Genomic DNA, 24,564 nt, shown 5'->3' on the forward strand with positions numbered 1-24,564 from the left:
TCTATCATTTAACCGATTCTCTAAAAGTTTCAAAATTTCATATAGCAGTTTATGTTATCAAAAATATCTTTAGCATTATACTTTATGCGTATTATAAAGTCCTGAGTCGTATATAAAGCATAGTGACAAAATTGTAAATGTTTTAACTCCGCTTTGGCTTACTTTGAGAAGATTTCTGAATTGGATAATAACGTGATCTCTTTGTGGAAATCAATTATCCAAATTCCCCACTGTTAAGTTAACAGCTGCTTTTTAGCATTTAAGCTTGTGCAGCAGCCCCAAAAAAAAAAACACAACAACAAGAGGAGGGCAGAGGAATGTCAAGATGAATCATACAGGTGTGCGTGACACCTGGCAACAGAGAGAAAAAGAGAGGCAAACAGTGGGAGAAATACATAATAATAACAATAAGAGAAACAATAACAACTGTTGGTCTGTTATATCAATCGGCATTTGCTTAACTGTTAAAAAGAGCCAAGAAAAAAGGGGGAAAAAAATAAGAAAAACAGAAAGGAAAACAATGATAGCAGGCGTGAGTGTGGGTGTGTGTTGATTGCACCCAACAAATAAACACTTGTCTGCTCAATACGTATTTATACCCATTACACCTAAAACACAAGTGCAGAAACATATGTACACAAATTAAAAACAAGCGCAAACTCCTCGGGTCCCGTTACAAGGCGAGCTTAAAGCTATTTTAAACACCATCCGATCTTTCTCTCTTGCCTCTTTCTCCCCCTCCCTGACTGCTATCTCCTTTCCTGTGTTGTTGCTCGCACTACTCCCTTTTCGCTTTACTCTTATTCGGCTACCCCTTGAGCACAGAAAGAAATTAGGAGAATTTTACATTAATTTGGTAAAGTTCAATTTGAAACCGCGAATTCTTTAGCTTTAGTGTTCCACAAATGGATCCAATCAAGACATTTTAGTACTGTTGGTTTTGGGTTTCCCTTATGGACAGAAATAAAGTAAGCTTTAAATTTTATTTCAATAAAATAAACTTCGAAAAATAGCCTCTGATAAAGCCTGGATTACTAAATAATAATACCTTGGTGACCTCGACTTCGACTAATGCCTTACAAATTTTCTAAATTAATTCCACTTAAAATAATTTAACAAGTTTCAAAATGTTTTAAAAATTGATAATAATTTTTATATTGAGATCGATAGTGATGGAACACGTAAATATCAAGTTAAATTTGTAAAAATGGAGTTTGGTGACCCCAACCCAATTTCTGTTTAGCCTCTGAGAAAGGCTACTCATGCCGGCAATTCTAGAAGAAACAGTTTACAACCGCGTTATTAAACTTGCAACCAAGGGTATGCTAACCTTCTGATTCTCAATCGGACCTTTCTTCTCATCCCCAATCTTTATTTATTTTCTGGTCCATGGGGGAGCACAATTCCTATGTTTGCGTCTTCCTCTGCTTCCTGATCTTCTGTTTTTTGTTTTGCATTTTTATGAATGAATTGCGATTTTACTCTTGCGTTTTTTGTTCATGCTATGCTAAGCTGATAAAGCGCCTTGATCACTTGTGGCCTAGCTATAGCCATGCTATACATACATATATGCAACAACAATTACTGGGGTCTATCACTATCAACTGGGCGTGCGTTTCGTTATCGACGGCCCAACAACAAGTTGAGCAGCTGAAAGGGAAATGCGAACTGACCTATAATAAGACTTTTCGTATTAAATCAGTACGCAAAAAAGAATAAGAACAGGGCGACGCAAGGGAATGCAATGAATATAAAACAAATAATAAAATGCATTAAATGCCACAGCCACAGTGGAACCTGCACTCAGATTAAAAATTTAACCCATAAAAAATTGTTCTGTATTTAAAGCTGGAATTTTCTAGGACTGTCTCATCTTTATTTTTTACAATAACCGCAAATTCTTAAGTTGAGAACGACACACCTTTTTAGTTTAAATTGTTTATTTTTAATCATTACAGTCTTATTTTATTTCAAGTGCACGATCAGTAACTGAAGTTCAAACCCATATGTACAGGAAATATTAAACTTCGTACGCATTCTGCATACAAAATGAAGAAACAAAGATTTTCCATGCAGACAGGAAATCGGCTAAAGTCTTTGGCCAAAGAATTCCGAATCGAAACTCCATGATTGCCGCTGATTATACAAGAATCCTGTCTGTCGCCTTTTGCCGGCTTTGTGGGCTTTAATGGCCACAATTGTTTCTGATTTATGAGTCAAAGCATGGCCGTAATAAAAGAAGCGGGCGAACAGCCGGCGAACAAACGCGGTTCATTCATAGCCAAAAGTGGCAGTGGCAGTGGCAGTGCATTGTTCAATACCGTGTGAACATCTAAAAATGTGAGGCATTTTGGTTGGCTTATGCACTTTGTGGCACACATCATACCCTACTAATAATTTGTTATACTTTTCCATTTGCAAGCCCATATACTGTTATAATGGTCTTAGATTTTGATTATTTATATTATAAATGACTAGCATTAATATTTTATTTATTTGTTTTTATAAATTTTAACTAGCTTTTTAACGGCCTACAAATCATTACAAATTGCTGATTTATAGCAAAGACTTTCTTTTGAACTTAAACAATTTCTTAAATTTGTTATTTGATAGTTATATTGTTTAAAGTTTTTTTTGTCATTATGAATAAGGCTGCTTTAATATGTAAGTATCAAATACTTGTTGAATTAGTAAGTCATTTAATGGCCCTTAGATAAGTCAAGTTATACTGCTGACTTATTTATGATTTTGATAGTGTTTATCTAGTGGATCATGACTAACGTGTGCCTTCCTGTTAACCTGTTGAAATAGTTATAGTGTTCTAAGTTTTTTCTTTATTATTGTGAAATAATGTGGTTTTATTACTATCAAATATTGGTTTAACTAGTAACCGCTTTGAGCCAGTCATTTGATAATGGCCCTTTAAATTAGCCAAGTTACATTGTTGACTTTCTTTGCTGATTTTGATAGTGCTAAGAGGATGTTTATCTAGTTGATCATGACTAACGTGCGGCTTCCTGTCCTTAGGCGCTTTATTGTCATGCAATCGGCCGACTGATTGTCTCATTGATATGCCTGACGCACGATTTTGTACCCTCGAGTGGTGTGTATGCTTATGATAAGACTTTTTGTATCAATGTCAAGTTAGCCATAAAGAGGTTTTGTTGCCTCGTTGGTCAACATCGCATTCATAACCGAACTGACCCCAATTCGAATGGTAAACGTGCCCGCCCACCTGCCACCAGCCACCTCCACCTGTGTACACTGTACACCTACACCTAAGAATTGACATTGTAAATCGAGAGAGCAGAAGAAGAAAAGCAAATTAGCCACCACACAAATAAGATGTAAACAATACAAATCTCTGACACTGACATTTTCCAACTTGCCCTGTAAATCAACTCAAGTCGTAAATCATTCGGTGGGTAGTCAAAAAAAAAGATGCGTTTTCACACTTTTTACACTCGGAAAAATCATAAAATGTTTTTATAGTTCTAAAGGTTAATAGAGCCTGATAAAAAGTTTACTTTGGTAAAATTATATTAATCTGTAGTTTTATTATAAATCTAAATTCTTATTAACTGACTCATTGTTGTTTTCTTTCGTAAATTGCAGCTTCCGCATTTGATAACTTATATCTTGATGATGTAAAACAATTGTTAGTCTTTAATTCTATGAAATAATAAATGCCAAAAATACGTACTATGACTTTTTTCCAAAAAAAATTATTTAAAACAGGAAGCTATGATTAAGTTCATAGTTTCTTCTTAGTTTAAAACATTCATACATATTTTAGGAGTTATTAATGATACAAAATTCTTAGAATATGAAAAAGATTTAAAATATTCTGTTTCTGTTTTAACTTTTGTTTTTATAACAAAAAGATGTTTTATAAGTAATAGATTTAAAGTTTGTAATACGTTTTAAAAGATATATGTGTGTATCTAGCAATTTCTAATCATTTTTATTTCTTTGCAGAAATTAATTAATTGATTCTGTTACATCAACCGTATTTGGGAGTCAGTTTTGAAAAGGACCGCTTCACCATGTCCCGAAAACGAATTCACGAACTTGTCCTGCCGCTGCTGCTCCTACTCCTGTTCGTCGGCAGAGCAGTGGGCGTGGCTCTCGTATCCCCCAACAATAGGCTCCCGTCGCAGCGCTTCTTCTACGCCGCCGCCCCAATCTCCACATCCTCCTCGCAGACCAAGGTACGTCTGCTCCGCCAGGCGGACGATCCCAATACGGCGCCGGATGCAGTGGAGGGCAGCTGCTGCCAAGGAGCCGCCGCCGCAGCCGGAAAACCACTGACGGTAAGTGGGAATTCGGGCCAATCTTATTGGAACTTAATGATGAAGATCCTGTTAATAAGTCCATCTATTAAATAGGTTGTTTTTTTTTTTTTTTTGAAAGAAAGGATACAAAAGATCCTAACAAAATTTGCTAAAACAACTGTTTAAAAACTACCTTTTTTTAGTAAAGCCTACAAATGTATATTACAAAATCGGAAACTTAAGAAATTGTTTTTCAAAGTTTGAACGTAATAATAGAAACAGGACTTGTGGTTGTATACAGTTCGTGTATTAGAGATTCGTTAAAACAATAAATATTCTATGAAATTCAAACCTTCAAATTATATTCAAACCTTTTAAATTATTGTTAATACATGTAGTTTACTCTAACAAAAAAATATGATGCCATTACCAAAACCACTTTTTAAATGTTGGCTTACGTTAAATTTTTGAGAAAACCCTTTGAAGACTTTTATTTACAAAATATTTCTTATAATATCTGGCGCGATCCCATCTCATGCTGCATCCAGATGGCGCCACTGTGCCGCCTAGAGACACTGCATATTTGGGTCAGCGTCATCGCCGCTGTTTTGTTTGCAGTTTGATAAGGCGCAGTCTCACTGCACAACCCCAACTCGTGGCCCGATCCCAGCCCCCAGCCCCAGCCCCCAGACCCCAAACCCCAATCCCCAATACCCCACCCAAGATCGGGAGCAAACCGTGGACAGACGCCGTTGTCTCAGCCTCTTCTCACGTAGCGAAAAAATGTTGCACATCTAAAACACTGATGTGGTGAATATCAGTGATTCCATGCCCTAGAAAACGTTTATAGTTTATGCCTTAATTTTTGATTTAAACTTGGTTTTGGCAATAAACAGAAATATCTTTGCTTAAAATTCGGTGAAGTATATACAATCACATGATGCACAATACATATGTATACATTATCAAAATAATGAATTTAAATCTTGTTTTCCTTGTAGTTTTATCTGCAGTTTTGAAATGGTAGCATATTTTGATGTTTTTCTTTTATGCAGTATACTACAAATACAATTTTTTTGGATTTTCAATGATTAAAATTTGAGTTTTGCGGAAAACATCTTAGGCAACGAATAATTTTGTGACTCACTGTATCTACATGCATTCAAAACGAATTTCAATGTAGAGATGAATTTCAGTTGAAATTCGTTCTGAATATCAAGATATCTTAAAAAAAAACTTGTACTATGCAATGCTAATTCGTTGATTAATTATAATGATAAATATTTTAGAACTCTTTTTTTTTCTTTATTTTTAAATAGTAATAATTTTCTCCCAGTGCATTTTTGTGCTTCCGTCTGCGTCTTTGGCATTGATAGCGGTGATCGCCTTGATTCCAAAACAAATAGTTCGCATTACGTTTTTAATTGGGCATTACTCAGCGGCCCCCGCATCCACATGCAGTACTTTCTAACCCACCGACCAGAAGATTTGTTTGCGTCAGTGCCAAAATAAACACAAGATTTCCTTTGCCGGCAAAGAAAGCGAAGAAAAAATGCGGCGGAAGGGTTTCGGCATTACGACGGAGTCATATTGGCTGGGTAAACAAGTGGGGGGATCGAAATCGGGATCTGTTTGTGGGTACTCGGCAAATAGCTGCACAGAAGTCAAAACAATAACAGCTACGATACCGGATGGCAATTAGTGTTGGGCCAATTGTTGTTTCACAGAAATGCGATTCGCTTCCTGGAACAGAAAACTCGATCAGATTACGATTATCAGTTGACAAACAGATGGGTTCCATATATCTTTGTTATACCAATTTTAGCTATAGAAAGATACAAGAAATTATAATTACTCTTTCAGCGATATAAATATAATAAATTGAATGAATATAAAATGGGAAGTTATATCTTTATATTTTCCATAAATTTGTTCTTCAAATACTTTTTCTACATCAAATTAAGATACAGACAGGTTATAATACGCACACATACATATCTTAGCTTCTTTTTTGTGATTAATATTATCACTGAAGCTAATTAACTTATAAAATATGCCATTTCCTCGGCGATCGTTTGTCATTTGCCCTTGAACTTTCTCCGTTTTGTGACGCAGTTGTTGCTGTTATTATACGCCTGATCCCCCAGATCGGACAATTAACGGCTTTGAGTCGCAAATGCCGCTAATGAATCATGGCCAGAACATGGATATGTGGCTACCGTCACATCTACGTGCAAATTGGCCGAAACCAAAGCGACCGCGCCGGGAACTCGGCACGTGGGCACGATTCACTTGCTCCTCTTCCGCTTGGAATTGGCTAACAAAATCACTTTTATAAACGGTATAAAATACCTACATAGGTGACGCACGATGGCGTTGATATATATATTTATTTAAACCATTTCTATGCAGTTGACGTCCGTTTCGGAATTCGATCCAAAAGGGGGAATAGTAGTAGCTTATGACTAAGTTCAAATGAATGTTGTGGTGGAAGCTAAACCATCGATAATTTGTCTTACAGCTTCCACTGGCCGTGACCGCCGAGTTGAGCAACGTGACCGCCGATTACGATGTCTCCGGCGAGATGCCATCCTCCAAAGGTATATTGATAATGGATTGGAGTCTTTGCCAACAGATAAATAATGTAATTTGTTGTCTTTCTTATTTGCAGAAAACTTCAAGCGCAGCATCATGAAATGTAAGCAAACAACACAAATATATAACAGATTGAAATATTTAATAATTGCGAATTCTTTAGCCCTTATAATTCCTACTTTACCTATACAAATGAATGAAATAGCAAGCGCAAATTCTTCAGCTTCATTGTGGTGTTATAAAACAGAGGTCTAACTTGTATAGTTGTTTGTTTAACTAGTACAAAGTTATATTACTTTTCTTTAATCGTATCTGTTGGCAACTTTGTTTATTCGTCCTTGTGTTAAAAAAAACACCAAAAACGCGAACTCTTTAGCACCAGAACAATTCATTCGACAGCTAATTTGTACTTTGAATTTTATAAACCAATTATAGAAAGTCCAATTTTTTAATTATATCTAAATTGAGTTTATAATGTTGTCTTAAAACAGTACACAAAACGCGAGTTATTTAGCTGATGATTAATCCTTTATAATCTAATAAAAGAAAATCAATTTTAAACATACATATTTAAACTGATTTTATATTTTTCTTCTTTAGCCACCGTGAGAAACGCGACGCCGGCGAGCTGCTCACCGCAACCGACGATAGTGGAGCTGATGCCGCCGGCGGAGGACAGGGCGAACTACTACTACATGCCCGCCTGCACGCGGATCAGCCGGTGCAATGGCTGCTGCGGCTCCACGCTGATCTCCTGCCAGCCCACGGAGGTGGAGCAGGTGCAGCTGCGGGTGCGCAAGGTGGACCGGGCGGCCACCAGCGGACGCAGGCCATTCACCATCGTCACCGTGGAGCAGCACACGGCGTGCCGCTGCGATTGCCGCACAAAGGCGGAGGACTGCAACGTGTACCAGTCGTACATCAAGGACCTGTGCCGCTGCGAGTGCCACAACACGGACGCCAGGGACAAGTGCCTGGAGCAGGCGGACAGCAAGTACTGGGTGGACGACAACTGTTCCTGCGTGTGCCGCTACAATCAGAGCTGCACCACCGGCACCGTCTTCGACGAGACGCTGTGCAAGTGCACCGACGTGAGTGGCTCCCGATAGGACTCCACCTCCACCTCCACTTCCACCTCCACTCCAACTTCACTCCCCTGAGGCTCCATTAGGATTGGTTTCGATCTGGTCCTGGTCTGGTCTGGGGATCGGTTGTACTCGTCCTTGGTTGGTTTGCGGTTGATACCTGGTGGTGGCTCTCTAGCTTAAGCTTTTCTCTACACACTATCAAGCCAGGCTCCACAAGTTCCTTGAGTATTTATTTTGCTTTATTCAGGATGGTATTTATCTTCTTTTTTTTTTGTTTGTCAATTCATCAGAATATCTGAACAGACTAAAAGAATAGTTACTAAAATTATCAAAGTTTAATAAAACGCAAATTCTTAAGCTAGGTTGTTCTGTTCAATTAGCTGTATTTAATATTTATAATAAAACTATTCGAGAATATATGTACAAACAAAATCTAGCAGTCGTTGATTTCAAAGTGTACCAACCAAATAGAAACTCATTTCCTACAATTTCATAGGTAGATTACAGGTATAATTTTAATGTAGTTAAATGCATAAATAAATTGTTTAAGTCCATTGAATAATATTATATTATTACGTAATTTTTCGGTACACTATTAAGCATGTTTTAATTAGTATACGCAACTGTTACAACTGTTTTGTTTGTATTTATTCAAGTGTTTAAATCTAACTTAGACTGTTTATATAATTCATTTGTTCGACCAACTGTTGAAAGTTTATGGACTAAGGTAAACAATCCAACCCACACTTTATTTATCCCACTTAATTTAAGTTTGTCTTCGTCTTGTCACTTTTTATACGTTTTACTTCTGTTTCTTTTGTGTTTCATTTTAGATCAAAAATGTCGAGTATTATACTTAGAGTCCACAAAACAAAGTACACACTACACAAATTTATTTGATTGAAAACTAAACATTTTGTGATATTGTTAAATTAACTTTTTCGGAAAACTAACTAAAAATTAGCATATTTTATTTAGCAATTGGTTAAGGATACAATAAAAAAAAATCAAAAATGTAAATTATAGCTGAGTTGAGGCAAAAAAAGGGAGATGGGAGTTGCATTGTGTGAGTACTTGTCCTGCTTAAATGCTTATTGAACCCGCAAAGAATTTTTAATTCTTATATCTGCATGTCTAACATTCTTTTAGTTAACTAAACATGTAATTATTTCGATTGCGCCCTTCCCAATTTCCCGCTTGTAATGTTATGCCTGAATTATTGCATATTTGGTCTATTAATTGTATTTATTGATTTTCCTTCATTAGCCAGCCGCACCCATCAATGTTTTGGACCGCAAACGCTTCATTGTCCAGGCCGTACAGGTGGACCCCGATAACACCACCCTGTACAGTGTGTGAGGGCAGTTGAGGGACACCAAGGAGTACGAAGGAGAAACGCCAACTTCCTAGAGGGGAATTCCCGAGTACTGATAAGCAGAAATTACCCAAGAATTGCACTAAGCGTATTGCCTATGTACTTTATAATATTTATAGTTGTCGATTTAACCTAGGCTACCCTTTAAACTAACTTACAGTATTTCTCCATTATGCGGCACAAAATCAAAATCTTTAAGGTGTTTCCCCGAAATCTCTAAAGATTTGTTATCACTTAAAAAATTGTCCAAAAGTATTGCCTAAATTGAAGGGAACTTTGGGACACATTTTCAAGAGATTTCTGTGCAACGCCTGTTTATTAAATTTTATTCATTTGTTTATATTAATTTTTAAGCGCCTTCTACTTTGTCGCGGCCTTGTACACATTTGTTTATTTCTGCTTGTTTAAGTTTTAAATTATCCCAAATTAATTGTACACAAACTTAATGCTTTCCAACAATTCGCCGTACTTCATTTGTGCGTAACAATTTTTTTTTGTATAAAATGTTAGATTTAAGTTTACGTAATGAAAATACAGACAAAGTATTGAATTATTAAATCAAAATGATGTGTTTTTTTTTACTATACTTATACTACACATATATAATACTATATATACTCTTTGTGGAAAACTTTGGCCAGAGAAAGTTTGACAGACAAATAAATATTTCATTAATAAGAATTTTAAAATCCGTTAAATGAATTTTTCAATTCGAATTATTTATGATAGTGCCACCTATGATTCATACATGCAGTAGCATTTTTATGTTAGTTCATCGTTTTCCTAACATTTCCATGTTAGTAAAGCCGTTTCCCAACATTTCCATGTTAGTAAAGCCGTTTCCTAACATTTTTGTTAACAGAGTAGAGATGGGAAAATATCGAGATTTCCCCGCCAAACATCGATGACACCGGTGTTGGCATCGATGTCTCCCCACCTCCAGCGGTGACTTTGCGTGTTTGTGGTGGGTTTGAGTATTGCAGTGAAATGTTAGCGAATCGTCGAACTAACAGCGAAATGTTAGCGAAACGTCGAACTAACAGAGAACACGGGAAATATCGATAGTCCCTGCCAAACATTGATAGGACCGATATTTTGAAAACATCGATGACATAGATTTTTGCATCGATGTTAATTCATCTACCGTCTCTAGCGAAAATTTCATGCGCCAAAAACGTAAACTAAAGGAGTTTTATTGGAATTACTGCGATTTCAAGGACACCAAACTGCCCAATGTGCAGCACCAGGCGCAACTGAGACCGGGGACACCAAATTCCAGAACTGCGGCGGTGCATCCTGCGCGGCGGCGGCTTGGAAAGGAAAACGCAACTTCCACCTTGTGGGTGGTGGTACAGCAACGAAGGAAGAAGAAGAGCAGCAACGCTGCGGTCCAATTTCATAAACAAAAGGATATAAAGCGCATTAAAATAGGATTTCATCGGCCACTGGACAGGATGACCACCTGGAGAAAGTGAGAGTCAGCTTTGCACTTGAGCCAGCTACACAGGAATCCCGAGATTAAGATGCAGGTAAATGGGCGGAACCAAAACAAAACATTGGCAGCTGCTAGCAATTGTATTTTATTTAATTTTTATTGAATTTAGTACAGCGCATACAAGATTCATATTTACTAGTATTATACCGAAATATCTTATCTTATATTCATATGTATGTAAGAAATTGGCATAGTAGGCTCAGATTTCTAAGATCTTGCATTAAAATCCTCTGAAATCTGACAACTCATTTACTTAAGTTTTGATAAGTAATTCACCAAAAACTAAACTATCATATCATCTTTATATCGTTATAAGCGGAGCCACAAAATGAAGGTGATTATAGAAATGGAATAATGACCATCCTTTTTGGCATATTACCAATGCAGACTGGACTTTTCCCGATCCAACACCCATTGCCGAAAGCAGCTAACGAAAGCTATATTTTGTTTTCCAGCAAATGGACGACCCGCCATCGCTGCCCGTGGGCACGGAGGTGAGCGCCAAGTACAAGGGCGCCTTCTGCGAGGCGAAGGTCAGCAAGGTGGTGCGCAACATCAAGGTGAAGGTGGCCTACAAGCAAGGACTGGGCTCTGGCATCGTCTCCGATGACGCCATCAAGGCGCCGACGGGCCAACTGCGCGTGGGTGCCGTCGTGGAGGTGCGCCATCCGGATCGCAAGGAGATCGTGGAGGCCACCATTACCAAGATTCAGGACTGCTCCCAGTACACGGTGGTCTTCGACGACGGGGACATCACCACACTAAGGCGCACGGCCCTGTGCCTGAAGAGCGGTCGCCATTTCAACGAGAGCGAGACGCTGGACCAGCTGCCACTCACCCATCCGGAGCACTTTGGTAATCCTGTGGTGGGCGGACGCAGGGGACGGCGACGAGGTCACCTCAACGAGGACAGCTCCGACGACGACGACGAGAGCGATGCCAAGGAGGTGGTCAACGAGAAGGAGGAGAACATCGGCAAGGTGGTCTGCGTGGAGACGGAGTCCAAGAAGAAGGACAAGGAGAAGTGGTTTCCCGCCCTCGTAGTGGCGCCCACGGCACAGGTGCGTTGTGTTTAGGGGCCAGCATGAAATTAAGAACTGCTAGTATATGTATATATATGTATATATCTTTCAGGCCACCGTGCGCATTCGTGTGAAGGACGAGTACTTGGTGCGTTCGTTCAAGGACGGCCGCTACTATACGGTGCCCAAAAAGGAGGCCACCGAGTTCACCCGCGAAGTGGCCAGCAAACAAGATGTGCCTGCTGTGCAGGCGGCCCTCGAGTTCCTGGACAGCAGCATCCTGCCGGCCCACTGGGACAGGGATTCGCTCTTCGGCCTGTCGAACATCTCCAGCGACGACGAGGGCGAGATTGACTCGGACTCCTCCGACGACGAGCCGCACGAGGAGAAGGATCGCTTTGTGGCGCAGCTGTACAAGTACATGGACGACCGTGGCACGCCGCTGAACAAGGTGCCCTCCATCCAGAGCCGGGACGTCGATCTCTACCGGCTCTTTCGAGCGGTGCAAAAGCGTGGCGGTTACAATCGCGTCACCTCGCAGAACCAGTGGAAACTGATTGCCATGCGCCTGGGCTTCACGCCCTGCACGGTGAGCGTGATGAATCTGGTGAAGCAGGCATACAAGAAGTTCTTGCAGCCGTACGGCGACTTCCACCGCAAACTGGGCTGCTCCATGCTGATGACCTCGCGCAACTCCAATCGCAGCAAGGGCCGCAGCCTGGTGCGCGCCAACTCGGTGGCCTCGCCCAAGCCCATGGAGACCACGAAGACGGAGAGCATCAGCAAACTGGCCCAGCCCAATCAGACCAATGCGACGGCGGTGGCTTCAACTTCGACCTCTGCCGCAGCAGCAGCAGCAGCGGCTGCAGCGACAACTACTCCGGCCAGAGCGGTGTCCAACGCCTCACAGTCCGCTGCCGAGGAGTCGGGCAACACCAGCGAGTCCAGCGTGGTGGTGGAGCCACCCAAGAAGCAGCGCAAGGGCTCCGCGGCCAGCGGTCAGCAGCAGGGCAAGGTCAAGAGTCTGGTGGAGAAGTACGAGGAGAAGAGCTCCACAACAGCGCAGAGCTCTGCGGCAGCATCAGCAGCTACTGGAGGATCGGCGGCAGCCAGTGCATCAACATCTGCAGGCGCAACAGCAACCAATGCAGTGGCCACACACTCCACGTCGGCCAGCTCGTCGTCAGCAACGTCTGGAGGTTCTGCTGCTGCTGCTGCTGCTGCTGCTGCCCTGGCAACTGCTGCAAGCAACAAGGATGCCGAATCGGATCTACCTTTGGCCAAGATCAAGGCAGCGGCTGCGGCGGCCGCTTCCACCAGGCAGCACAGCATGGAGAAGGAGAGCAACGTCAGTTCCGGCAGCAGTGCCTCCGCCTCCGCCTCCAGCAAGGCCAACTCCACGGAGATGCAGCGCAGTCGCGATGCCTCGCCCTCGGGTAAGTCGCAACAAAGTGAATGTTTTAGACTTAGGCTAGATAGGTTGTCTTTTCTTTATTTGTTTGATCTTCGGGGCTCCTCGTTGAGCCTAAACAATCTTCACTTTGACTTTGTGATAGGCATTGGCCAAGACACCGCGCAGATTCCATATGTGCTCGAACTTCTCCGGCTGCACATTGTACGCCGAGTCGACGGCCTTGGCCCAGATCTCCACATCTCCGGCGCGCCTCTGGGCCTGCGAAACGGGCAGGCGGGCTGTCCACAGCGACCAGCCGTAGTGCCTGCCATCCGGACTGTCCTCCTGCTCCAGCTCGGCCACGTGCCAGCTCAGTCCCTCGTCGTTGGTTAGGTCCACGCGCACTATCTTCCGACCGCCGCCGCTCCACGCGTATCCCCGCACCGTGATGTGTCCCTCGCCCTTGGCCTCGTCCTCCTCCACCTTCACCCGCGATCCCGGCTGTGGCGTGCAGATGGCCGAGGTGACCGGCATGGCCTGGATGGCCTCCGACTTGCCAAAGTCCACCGTGTCCCAGTCCGTGCTGGGACTGAAGCCCTTGTAGTCGTTCTGCTGCCAGTGCGAGTCCGATTCCCGGTCCGCCACCACGATCCTCGTCAGCCACTTGACATTGCGGGCGCCCACGGTGCCGGGCACAATCACCCGAATGGGATAGCCGTGGTCCCGACTCAGCGGCTCGTCGTTCATCTCGTAGGCCAGGATCACGTCGCCGCGTGGATCCAGTGCCTTGGCCAGCGGTATGGATGCCCCGTACGGATGCGACGTGGGATCCAGATCGGCGCCCTCGAAGATCACATGCTTGGCCTCGTCCGGCTGGACACCCTGCTGCCGCAGAAGATCGCAGAGTCGGGCGCCCGACCACTTGGCATTGCCCACGGCTCCAGCGCCCCAAGAAAGTCCTAAAATCAAGAGTTATTATAGATTAGTGTTGGGTAAACTCGCTCACTTTGGTGAACAAGTTCAGTTGCTCACTTTTTGTTGAGTGAAAAAAGTCATTCACTTGTTCACTCACTTTGTTCACTCACTTGTTCAGTTGTTCAGTTTCTCAATTCAGTTGCTCACTTATTCATTTGCTTACTTGTTCAGTTGCTCACTTGTTTAGTTGTTCGGTTAATCAATTTCAAATGGAGTATTATTTGAGATCATATACATATTTATTTATGTAATATAAGGAAAGAACTATTCAGCAAATAAAACAATTGAACGAAGAAAGATCTTTAAGCAACTGTTTAACTGAACAAGTGAGCAAAAAAGATCAGTTATTGTGAACATCTTCAGTTTACTCACTTAAGTGAACAACTCATTCATTCATGAGCATCCCAAATCATTCATTGAGAGATCACAAGCAAAAACTCACCCTTTACGGCCTTGACTTTGGTCATCTCGGAGCGACGATTGCCACCGCACATGATGGCCGCCGTCACCGAGTGCTTGGGCAGGGCCTTGATCCTCTCCAGACTTAGAGTCTGCTCCTTTCCGCCACCCTCGATCTCCAGTTCGTAGTCCTCGGTCGAAATCACCGGCACCGGCAGGTGGTTGCGCACATAGAACAGCTCGTTGGGCGTGTAGAAGTGCTCGGCGAGGAGGCCAATTGGTGGCTCCGCGTTGAAGGGCCTCTTGGAGGCGGGCTTGAGCAGGGCATGGCGTGGCGGCTCCTGGGCCCATGGTGAGCCCAGCTCATCGTCCACACTGGCCACCAGTGGACCCTCCAGATTGCCAATGCGAAAGCCCTCGAGAAGTTCGAGCACCTCCAGCGTGTTGTGCTGCTGGTAGATGGCCCAAAACGGATCGATGGCACTGCCGGCGGCCATGAGGATCTTGTCGCCACCCGGATGATTGTCGGCAAAGTCCGTAACATCGTAGACGCCCAGGCCGTAGGTCACCCAAATGCCATTCTCCCGGCAATTGTGCTGCTCCACTTGGTCAACCTTGTAGGTGGGCAGTTCCGGGCGGAGAGTGACATGCCAGAGTCGAGCCACTGCCTCCTGTTGCTCCTCCTTCTGCTCCCCTTTCTGCTCCTGGAGCAGCACTTGGGTGATGTTGCTCCGATGGCTCAGCCAGTGGTAGCCCAAAGTCAGACCACCTGCCCAAAAGGCGGCATACAGCATTTGCTCGGTTCTGCTGCCCATATGGGTCCACTTTTGTCGCTGCTGCTCCTCCTTTTCCTTCTCCCTTTCCCCTTCCCCATTGCTCCGCCGCGCATTGATGGTTGTGAGCAGACGATGCCTCTGGTGGAGCAATCCCGCCCAGCTGCGCCTCAGCAAGCGCATGATTATGTAACCGAGAACTCCGGCAAAGCACTCGTTTCGAAATAGATCCAAATCCAATCCAATCCAATCTCAAGCTTCTTAGCTGTGCTCTCTGCTTCTTGCTGCTCCGGCGAATCTGATTTTCGGTTGATTTATGTGGCCCCCTTAGTGATGTTGATGTGTCTTGTATTTGTCCAGTGGCGACATTGGCCCCGGCACCCTCTGCCCCCCAAATCGGCGTTCGTTTAATTGATAAGCAATCTTAGAAAGCGCTAATTCGACTGTTTACCACCCGCTTGTTGACAACCGAACAGAACAGAACAGAGCATAGCCCCCATACGATATTTGGGGCATTTGGCAACCCTGCTATTTGTTGTTTTTAATACCCTTCCAGAGCCCACATTCATTTTGTTCCAAAGTCTGTTACTCTCAAGTAATTCCAATACTATCTTCTAAATTATGTCACAGAAATTTGTTTGACAACAGAACAGAACATATCGTTCATACGATATTTGGTGCTAAGGTTGTTTTTAATATCCTTTTAAAGTTATAGTACATATTGTTCAAAAGCGTGTTACTCTAAAGTAATTAATAATTCATAAATCTCTTCTAACTAAAGTCATCGAAGTGTTTTTGAAAGAGTTAAGACTTTTGATATGTTGGTATTAAAAAATATAGTTCTTTTAAAAAATGTTGTACTGTTATAACTGCAAGGGTATATCAAATTCGACTTTCTTTCGGTTTTCTTTCCGTTTAGCATGCACGAAGTAGAGAAAGTACTCACACGACGGCAAGCACAACCGCGAGTATCGATACAAGTATCGATACCTCAACAAAAACAGTCGGCCAAGAGTAACTAACTAAATATGCAAGTTAATAAAGGAACTAAGCTCGTTAAACTACTCAATTCTGTAGATAAAAAGCTCTGACAAAAGCACTTGTTGCTTTTTTTTTATTTTTTTTTTGTGTGAAATACAAAGTATATATTTGATAAGGGAAGACATTATCTTTCTTTCTCACTCTAATTCGAGGTATTATGTTGGAATGATATATGTACATAGATAAAGCAAATAAGCTACCTCCTGCTTATTATATAGATAGGTTATATAGATACTTTATTCATCTTATAACCACCTGTTTATTATGAACTTTTGTTTTAGTCTCTTTATTGGGGTAAATTTTTATTAATTAACATGTCTTCTCTTTCTAATTGGATGAGCTTTTCAAAATGCCCTATTGTAGTATATGCAGATAATGCTTTTATGTTTTTCAGTTATTCATTCTCGTAAATTTCATGTTTACCTTCTCTTTCGATCCGAGATATCTCTGAAATATTTATAAATAAAATGCAAAAGTGCGCAAAAGCATGTGTAAATAAATATTAATTGTTTTGAGTGTTTGTTTGTCTGCTTTTGAGATATTTGAATTTTTTTTTGAGTTACCGTTCTGTTTCTCAATCAAAACATTAAATTGGTGAACACAGAAATACAAAAGAAGATCAAAATCCTTATATATAAAGCCTCATAAAATTGAAATATCAAAATATTCAAAATTTTAAGTGCATACCACCAGAGAAATCATTCCTCTAAAAGTATAACTCTTTAAAATCTAATATTAATCTACATTCTGCAAATCGGGATCACCAAAACAGAGTATCACATTTAAAACAAAAATTTTAATGCAGACTACCAGAGAGACACAAACTTATACCTTTTAAAATTGGATTACAAAATTGGCCGCTTTGATCAGGGTCTTTCTGCCAATTGGGGTCACCAAATGTACTATCCTTAGCGCCTTTCAACTTGAATATAACTAAATGGGAAACAAAAGTGCATCCCATCAGATAAATCATTCACAATCTAATTTACATAAGTGTACCTCTTAACAATTGGATTTCAATTTAGTTCGTTTTGGGTCAGGGTCTTTCGGCAAATCGGGGTCACCTAATGTACTATCCTTAATAGAGTGCAATTTTAAATAAGAAACATCTTTATTAAAAACCTTCGCCCAGAATTTGTGTAAGCAACTCCCTCTGAACATTATGACTTCTTTATCGTTTTAGTTGCGGTACCGCCTCCAAGCGCCGCCAGCACATCCTCTCCAGCGGTCGCCACCCAACCGGTGTCCACCAAGAAGGAGAAGCACCAACGCAGCAAGCAGGCGGACAAGGATAAGGACAAGGATAAGGACAAGGATAAAGATAAGGATAAGGACAAAGATAAGGAGAAGGACAAGGATAAGGATAAGGAGAAGGACAAGGATAAGGAGAAGGAGGAGAAGCAAGCGGGCAGCGGGAAGCGCAAGAAGGAGAAGATTAGCGTGGAGAAGATCGACACGGGTGACTTTGTGGTGGGGATCGGGGACAAACTGAAGGTGAACTACCACGAGAAGAAGTCGCCCAGCTCGCATGGCAGCACGTACGAGGCCAAGGTCATCGAGATCAGTGTGCAGCGGGGCGTGCCCATGTACCTGGTGCACTACACGGGCTGGAACAACCGCTACGATGAGTGGGTGCCGCGCGAGCGCATTGCCGAGAACCTGACCAAGGGCTCCAAGCAGAAGACGCGCACCATAAGCACCAGCAGTGCGAACAGTGGCAGTGGCGGCGGCGGCGGAGGCGGTGGCGGTGGTGGTGGCTCCCTTTCGGGACAGGGCTCACTGCCGCCAGGAGTGGCCCAAGGTGGCTCCAAAATACCACCGCCCTCGGCAGGTAATAACTCTGGAACCGGAGAACCCTCGCGAGGATCGCTGGGTGGCGCCAGCTCCACGCCCTCGCTGCTGTCCAGTGTGGTGAAGACGCCCTCGACGGGAGCCGGCGCAGTAGGAGCAGGAGGAGGGGCCAAGCGGGGACGCGGACGCAGCGACTCCATGCCGCCACGCTCCACCACACCCTCGTCGTCGTCATCGGTGGTGGTGGTGCCGACGACGGCGGCGGCGACCCACTCCGGTCGCACCAAATCCCCAGCTGCCTCGCAGTCGCAACTCCAGCAGCAGCAACAGATGAAGAAGCGCCCCACGCGCATTGCTCCGGGAGCCACCACGCCGCGTCGCGTGTCCGATGCCTCGATGGCCTCCGCATCGGACTCGGACTCCGATGAGCCAGTGCGTCGGCCCAAGCGTCAGAGCAGTGCCAAGGAGAAGGCGCCGACGGGCAAGGCGCAGCCGGGTAAGGGACGCGTCTCAAGCCGGGCCTCCTCCACGGCCCCGGCCATGCCCCATGCCCATGCCAGCGATGAGTCCGAGGAGGAGGAGGACGACGATGAGCTAGCTGCTCCGGCCAAGCCACAGCAGGCCTCCTCGGTGCGCGGCTCCCGCGCCGGTGGCAATCGCGCCATGAGCAGTGGTGCCGCCTCCGCCAAGGGACGCGACTACGATCTCAGCGAGATTCGCTCGGAGCTGAAGGGATTCCAGCCGAAGTTGCTCACCCCAACGAATGCTGGCGAGGAGCGCAAGGAGTCGGCGGCCAAGAAGGAGTCGTCGACCGTCGAGCTGCCGGACATCAAGAAGGAGCCCAAGCTAGAGTCCTCGGCCAAGAGCAGCTCCACGGAGCTGTCCTCGGAAACGGAGTCGTACGTGGACGAGGACTCGCAGTCCTCCGACTACCGCAAGCAGCCAAAAGCGTTAGCAGGCGCTGGCGGCAAGAAGGAGCACACACAGTCCAAGCTGCAGCACGAACCAGTGTCCAAGAGGGAGCTCTCGCTCAAAGAGGAGCCACTGAAGGTCGAGCCCAAGGCAGAGCCCAAGGAGGAGGAGTGCTCCAAGAGCAGCAAGCCCTTCCTGTCGGGGGCGGACATCAAACCCACCGCCGCCGCTCTGATAGCTCCGGCTAGATTTGGCAGCACCTCAGCCAGCTCATCAGCAGGTGGCTCATCAGCAGGTGGCTCTTCCACGGCCAAGTACACGTCGGTGATTGTGGAGAAGCCCCTGACCATTGGCGGCAAGAAGTCGACAGCGTCTGTGGCGGACCAGCATGTGCCCAAAAAGGGGGAGCTAATCAAGAAGCAAGCTGGCGGAGTAGGAGCAGCAACAGCTGGCTCTGCGTCGGAGTCCAAGAAGTTTGCCGAGCCGGTGGCCAGCCTGAAGGTGGAGCTGCCGGCAGCCTGCTCGCCCTCGTCCTCCTCCTCGTCCTCCAGTTCCTTCTGCTCCAGTGCATCGGCGGCCAGTTCCAGTTCGGCCACCCGATCGCTGCCCGACATGAGTAAGCTGGAGATCAGCAGTGGCACTGTGACAGCTCCACAGACGCCCTCCCAGCCAGCCGGCAATGCCACGCCCATGAGCCTGGCCAAGGAGTCCAAGTACAGCAGCAGCAGCAGCAGCAGTGGCGGAGGTGGAGCAGGAGGAACACCGTCGAGCTCAGGATTGAGCATGCGCAAACTGCTCTCCTCGGATGTCTACGAGTTCAAGGACACGGAGCCCTTCGAGTTCGAGAAACGCATCTCGCCAATGGCCTCGACTGTGACCGGAGCACCAGTGAGTGCAGCAGCAGGAGCAACTGCCTCCGTAATCACCACAGCAGTGATGGGCACACCGGGTGGCACAGCGGCATCCCCTCCGACGGCAGCTGCTGCGGCAACGGTGGTCAGCTCGGCGGCCAGGAAGCTGGCCCTCAAGGCCAGTGCCATGCAGCAGAGTCTGGAGCAGCACCAGCTGCCTCCGGCTGGGCATGATCGTGGCTACGGTGGTGCCATGGGCACCATGAGCATGGCCACCTCGCTTGCAGCGTCCAAGCCGAAGAAGCGGGGATCTCCCTTGAAGGAGCCAGCCTTGGGCCTGGACAAGCCCAAGATCTACAAGCTGGACAAGGAGCAAGTGCAGCAGCAGCAGCAGCAGCAGTCGTCGGTGGTGGTGGCGGTGGAGCAGAAGGTTCAGCCACTTACGCCGCCCACTTTGAAGGTGCTACAGCCGGCCGGACAAGTGACTCCCTCGTCCTCAGCCAATCCAGTGAAGATGCACACGTCGACGACGACGACGATGACGACGCCACCAGGAGGAGCTGTAACTCTAGCCGCGGGCGGATCCACCCCGACCACAGTCAGTGGACACTCCACTCCTGGCCAACTGGCTCCGCATCATGCCACGCCCTTCGATGCGCTGCGCAAGTCGCCCAGTTTCAATCTCAACATCACCGCCCTGAACGAGGAGCTGGCCCAGACGGTGCAGGAAACCACACGGGCGCTGACGGATGCACTGCAGCCGCCCACAACGCCTGGGCCAGCGGCACCATCGATTGCCGCTCCCGCCACACCAGTGATTGCCCCGCCAGGTCCCAACTGTCCCAGTACCCCACCCAATCCCGTCGTGCTGGCCTCACCCAAACTGAGCACTCCACCCAGCCATGGCAGCCATGGCAATCCCAATCCCGGCAAGCAGAAGCCGCCGCCTGCCCCCCACATTGTGGGCAGCCCCTTCATCGAGACGCGCAACGTGTTCGAGCTGAGCACCTCCAACGAGGGCAGTGGCTACAGCTCCGGTGAGTCCAAGGACAACAAGCTGGAGAAACTGGAGAACGTGAAGATCCTGCTGGCCGGGGCGGCGGGTCCCTTCGACCTGGACGCCGGCAGCTACGAGCAGAAGACCAGCTCCATAGCAGACAAGGTGCTGAAGGCCATCAGCCAGAAGAAGGAGGAGGTGGAGCAGAGCAAGGGCAAGCCACCACCACCGCCGCCAGCGGAAGTGGCCCTTGAGGAGCAGCCTGTGACCACCAGCACGCCGCCAGTGAAGCTGGATCTAAGCAGCAGTGCCATCAAGCTGGACACCCTGAAGCTACTCACTGAGCCACTCAAGATCCAGACGGGTCCGCCGCTGCTGGGTGAGCTGTATAGACCCGGTCCGGCCACCAGCAGTCCGGAGACCAAGTCCATACTGGACTCCTCGCTGCCGGCCAAGAACAGCGAGCTGAGCGAGACCATCCAGAAGCTGGAGTGCGCCATCCAGCAGCGCAAGACGCCGGTGGGCGGAGCCCTCTCGCTGGCCAGCTCCACGGCGGGCACTCCGCCGGCCGCCCATACGCCCAACTCGACGGCCACCGCCGGCGGTGCTGGCTTCTCGGACGAGTCCATGGACAGCACCGACTCCGAGCAGCGGCTGGTCATCGAGGATGTGATTGCCGAGGAGCACACCACCACCACGACGACGGGGGAGCAGAAGAGTCCGGGTTCCGGCCAGGAGGAGGCTCCGATCGGAAGCGGAGCCATCACCTCCAGCCTAATCAGCCAGGTGGTCATGGCCGATGCGGAGGGCACAACCACCACCACCACTAGCAGTGGCACGCCCACGCCTCCGGTCTCCGCCCCCGTTAAATTGGAACCGGTTGGAAGGGTGGCCAATGCGTTGCCCGGCATCCAAGCACCCATTCCGTTGAAGCCCTCGGAGGGCAGCTCCTTTGCTGGGAAACTCACGGTGGTGAATCAGCCGACACCACCGCCGCCGCTGGCCAAGCTGCAGCAGCCGGAGGAGCTGGTGGCTCCCACGTCGAAGGCGGGCATTAGCTCCTTTGGCATACCCATTGTGCTGCCCGAGATTCCCGCCTCCGTGGTGGTGGCCACACCGGCCCTCTTGGTGGCCTCCTCCTCGGTGATGCGTCAATGTCCCGGCTCCACCACGCCCAGCTCCCCGGCGCCCGTCCTGATCTCGCCCAAGGCGGCCTTCCTGGCCGCACCCAAAGTGGCTGCCGCCGAAGTGGGCGGTCTGCTGCTAAAGGCCTACACCGGAACACCGCCCACTGTCATCTCGAACTTCAACCAACAGCAGCAACAGCAGCAGCAGCCGACGACGGCGACGACAACGACGACGACGTCGTCGACTAGTGTGCTCCAAGTGGCCGCCGAGATGCCCGCCAGCTATATAATAGATGCCGAGATCGACGAAGCCCCCAGCAGCAGCAGCAGCAGTGCGCCCATGGTGGCGCGACCCTTTGTGATGCACGCCGTGGCCAAGGAGCTGTACAATGTGGTGGCCCCAGCGGCCAGTTCACCACTGATCAGCGATCCGCACAACGAGTCCATCAATCTGCTGTGCGAGGAGACCATACCGGGCAGTCCGGCGCCCAACTACTGTGGCTCCGACCAGCTGCCGCCAGGCACAGCTCTGGCCATCATGGGCATAACACCTCTGCCCCCAGACACACCGCCGCCCGGCGCCATTGCCACCATCCAGCAGCAGCATCAGCAGCAGTCGGGAGCGGGATCGGGAGCAGTGGCCAAACCGGGTGAGGTGAACCCCTTGGCGGCCAACAGTTCGCCGGATTCGGCCAGCCAAGATGAGAGTGGCGGCGAGGAGCACCAGAAGAAGAGTGCCGAGCACGAGCATGAGCATGAGCACGAGCACGAGGATTCGAGTGGACTGGGAGCGCTGAACAAGCGCAAGCGCACCCGGAAACCGCTGCCGATGAGCGCCCAGGCGGCGGCAGCCGTGACCGCCCAGCTCCAGTCGCTGGGCAAGCGAAGGCGCCAGGTGTCCGGGATGCGCGGCCAGAAGACCACGGCCACCACAGGTACGACTTGTCCGCCTCGAAACACATTATTTAGTATCCTAATTCATATGGTTTATTGAAAGATCTCGAGATTATGATTATTACTTTATATATTTATTGATTATTATTTATGTATTTATTGATTATTATTTATATAATTATTGATTATTATTTATATAATTATTCATTATTATTTAAATAATTATAGATTATTACTTAAATAATTATTCATTATTATTTATATAATTATTGATTATTATTTAAATAATTATTGATTATTATTTATATAATTATTGATTATTATTTAAATAATTATAGATTATTACTTAAATAATTATTCATTATTATTTAAATAATTATTCATTATTATTTATATAATTATTGATAATTATTATATAAAAACAAAAGTAAATTTAAAACAAATGTAGGAAATTGGTAAATTGTTCAAAGAGGGTCAAAATGGAGTTCCTTTTTTTTGTGTGGCGCCATTATGTAATTGATAACTAATGTCATCTTAACTTAACCTTCCAGCTGGCTCCGATACGGACGAGAACTCGGATAACCTAGCGCCGTCGGCGGGACAACAACAGCAGCAGCAGCAGCAACAACAGCAGCAGCAGCAGCGACAGAGTGCCCGCCAGCAACTGTTGCCGCAGGGCAACAACCAGCAACAGCAGCAGCAGCAACAGCAACTCCTGCAGCAGGCGGCGCAGCTGCAGCAGGGCATCCCATCGGGCAACCAGTCGGGAGTGCGTCCATGTCCCTACAACTTCCTCGTGGAGCTGGGTAAGTCCAACTCACAGTGCCTGCTAGCCAGTTCCTAACTTATTCGCCCCTCTTTAACACCAGATCCTGCGCTCAGCTCGGACGAGTGCATCACGATCCTGCGCAAACAGATCCAGGATCTGCGCAAGGCCTTCAACACCATTAAGGGCGAACTGGCGGTCATCGACCGCCGGCGCAAGAAGCTGCGTCGCCGGGAGCGCGAGAAGAAGCAGCAGCAGCTGCAGAGCCAGCAGCAGGGCAAGATCTGTGCCTAGCTCGGAGAGAATCCACGAGGGGATCCACGAGGGGATCCGCCGCCTCCATCGAACAGCGACCACAGCAATTGCAAACGACTTCAAGACCCCTAGAAAAAGCGAATGAAGATCGCTGAAAATGAATTGTAATGAGCAGAAAAATTGGAAATCGTTGGAGTTTTTTTTTTCCATTACTAGTTTGTAGTTCGAGTTCTTTAGGTTTAAGCAACAACACCCCGTCTGTATAAATACATTTCATAAGATGTATGAATTCTTAAGTGACAATAAGGCGTTTTATTTAATTGTTGAATAGATTCCTTAAAATTTTATAAGCAATTTCAATTGAAACGCTTTGTTAGAGTTAAACCATAACCACTTATAGGTAAACCAATTGAAAATTTGATATCTAAAAATTAATCTAAACTTTCGAATATAGATTTGAAATCCATAAATTTAAATCTATGAAATCGGATATCTGTATAAAAAGTTATGGCCCCAGAATTAATTCACATCGAAACCCCTC

The 24,564-nt window shown here is 46.3% G+C and overlaps 3 protein-coding genes across 4 annotated transcripts; 2 read left to right on the forward strand and 1 right to left on the reverse strand.

Annotated features, from left to right (window-relative positions):
* Positions 1–4,046: 4,046 nt before the first annotated feature.
* LOC108136460 (vascular endothelial growth factor C) lies at positions 4,047–9,896 on the forward strand. The gene is made up of 5 exons (XM_017257650.2): positions 4,047–4,313; positions 6,796–6,874; positions 6,946–6,972; positions 7,470–7,960; positions 9,224–9,896. Exons 1-5 carry the CDS (start codon positions 4,047–4,049, stop codon positions 9,314–9,316), a joined length of 957 nt encoding a protein of 318 aa, XP_017113139.1. The 3' UTR covers positions 9,317–9,896.
* Positions 9,897–10,471: 575 nt separating this feature from the next.
* On the forward strand, positions 10,472–24,323 carry LOC108136469 (platelet binding protein GspB). Of its 2 annotated transcripts, none has more exons than XM_017257666.2 (6): positions 10,472–10,861; positions 11,283–11,888; positions 11,962–13,285; positions 17,614–23,043; positions 23,554–23,808; positions 23,872–24,323. In XM_017257666.2, the coding sequence occupies exons 1-6, from the start codon at positions 10,856–10,858 to the stop codon at positions 24,060–24,062; spliced, it is 7,812 nt and encodes a 2,603-aa protein (XP_017113155.1). In that variant the 5' UTR covers positions 10,472–10,855; the 3' UTR covers positions 24,063–24,323. The 2 variants fall into 2 exon arrangements, with proteins under 2 accessions (XP_017113155.1, XP_017113156.1); XM_017257667.2 differs by lacking the exon at positions 10,472–10,861 and adding an exon at positions 11,141–11,161.
* LOC108136470 (sulfite oxidase, mitochondrial) lies at positions 13,326–15,871 on the reverse strand. Its single transcript, XM_017257669.2, has 2 exons — positions 14,660–15,871; positions 13,326–14,201 (listed from the first exon to the last, which is right to left on the reverse strand). Exons 1-2 carry the CDS (start codon positions 15,570–15,572, stop codon positions 13,375–13,377), a joined length of 1,740 nt encoding a protein of 579 aa, XP_017113158.1. The 5' UTR covers positions 15,573–15,871; the 3' UTR covers positions 13,326–13,374.
* Positions 24,324–24,564: the final 241 nt, after the last annotated feature.

This window comes from Drosophila elegans, unplaced genomic scaffold (genome assembly GCF_018152505.1).
Source record: "Drosophila elegans isolate 14027-0461.03 unplaced genomic scaffold, ASM1815250v1 contig_149, whole genome shotgun sequence".
NCBI classification, from domain to species: Eukaryota; Metazoa; Arthropoda; class Insecta; order Diptera; family Drosophilidae; genus Drosophila; species Drosophila elegans.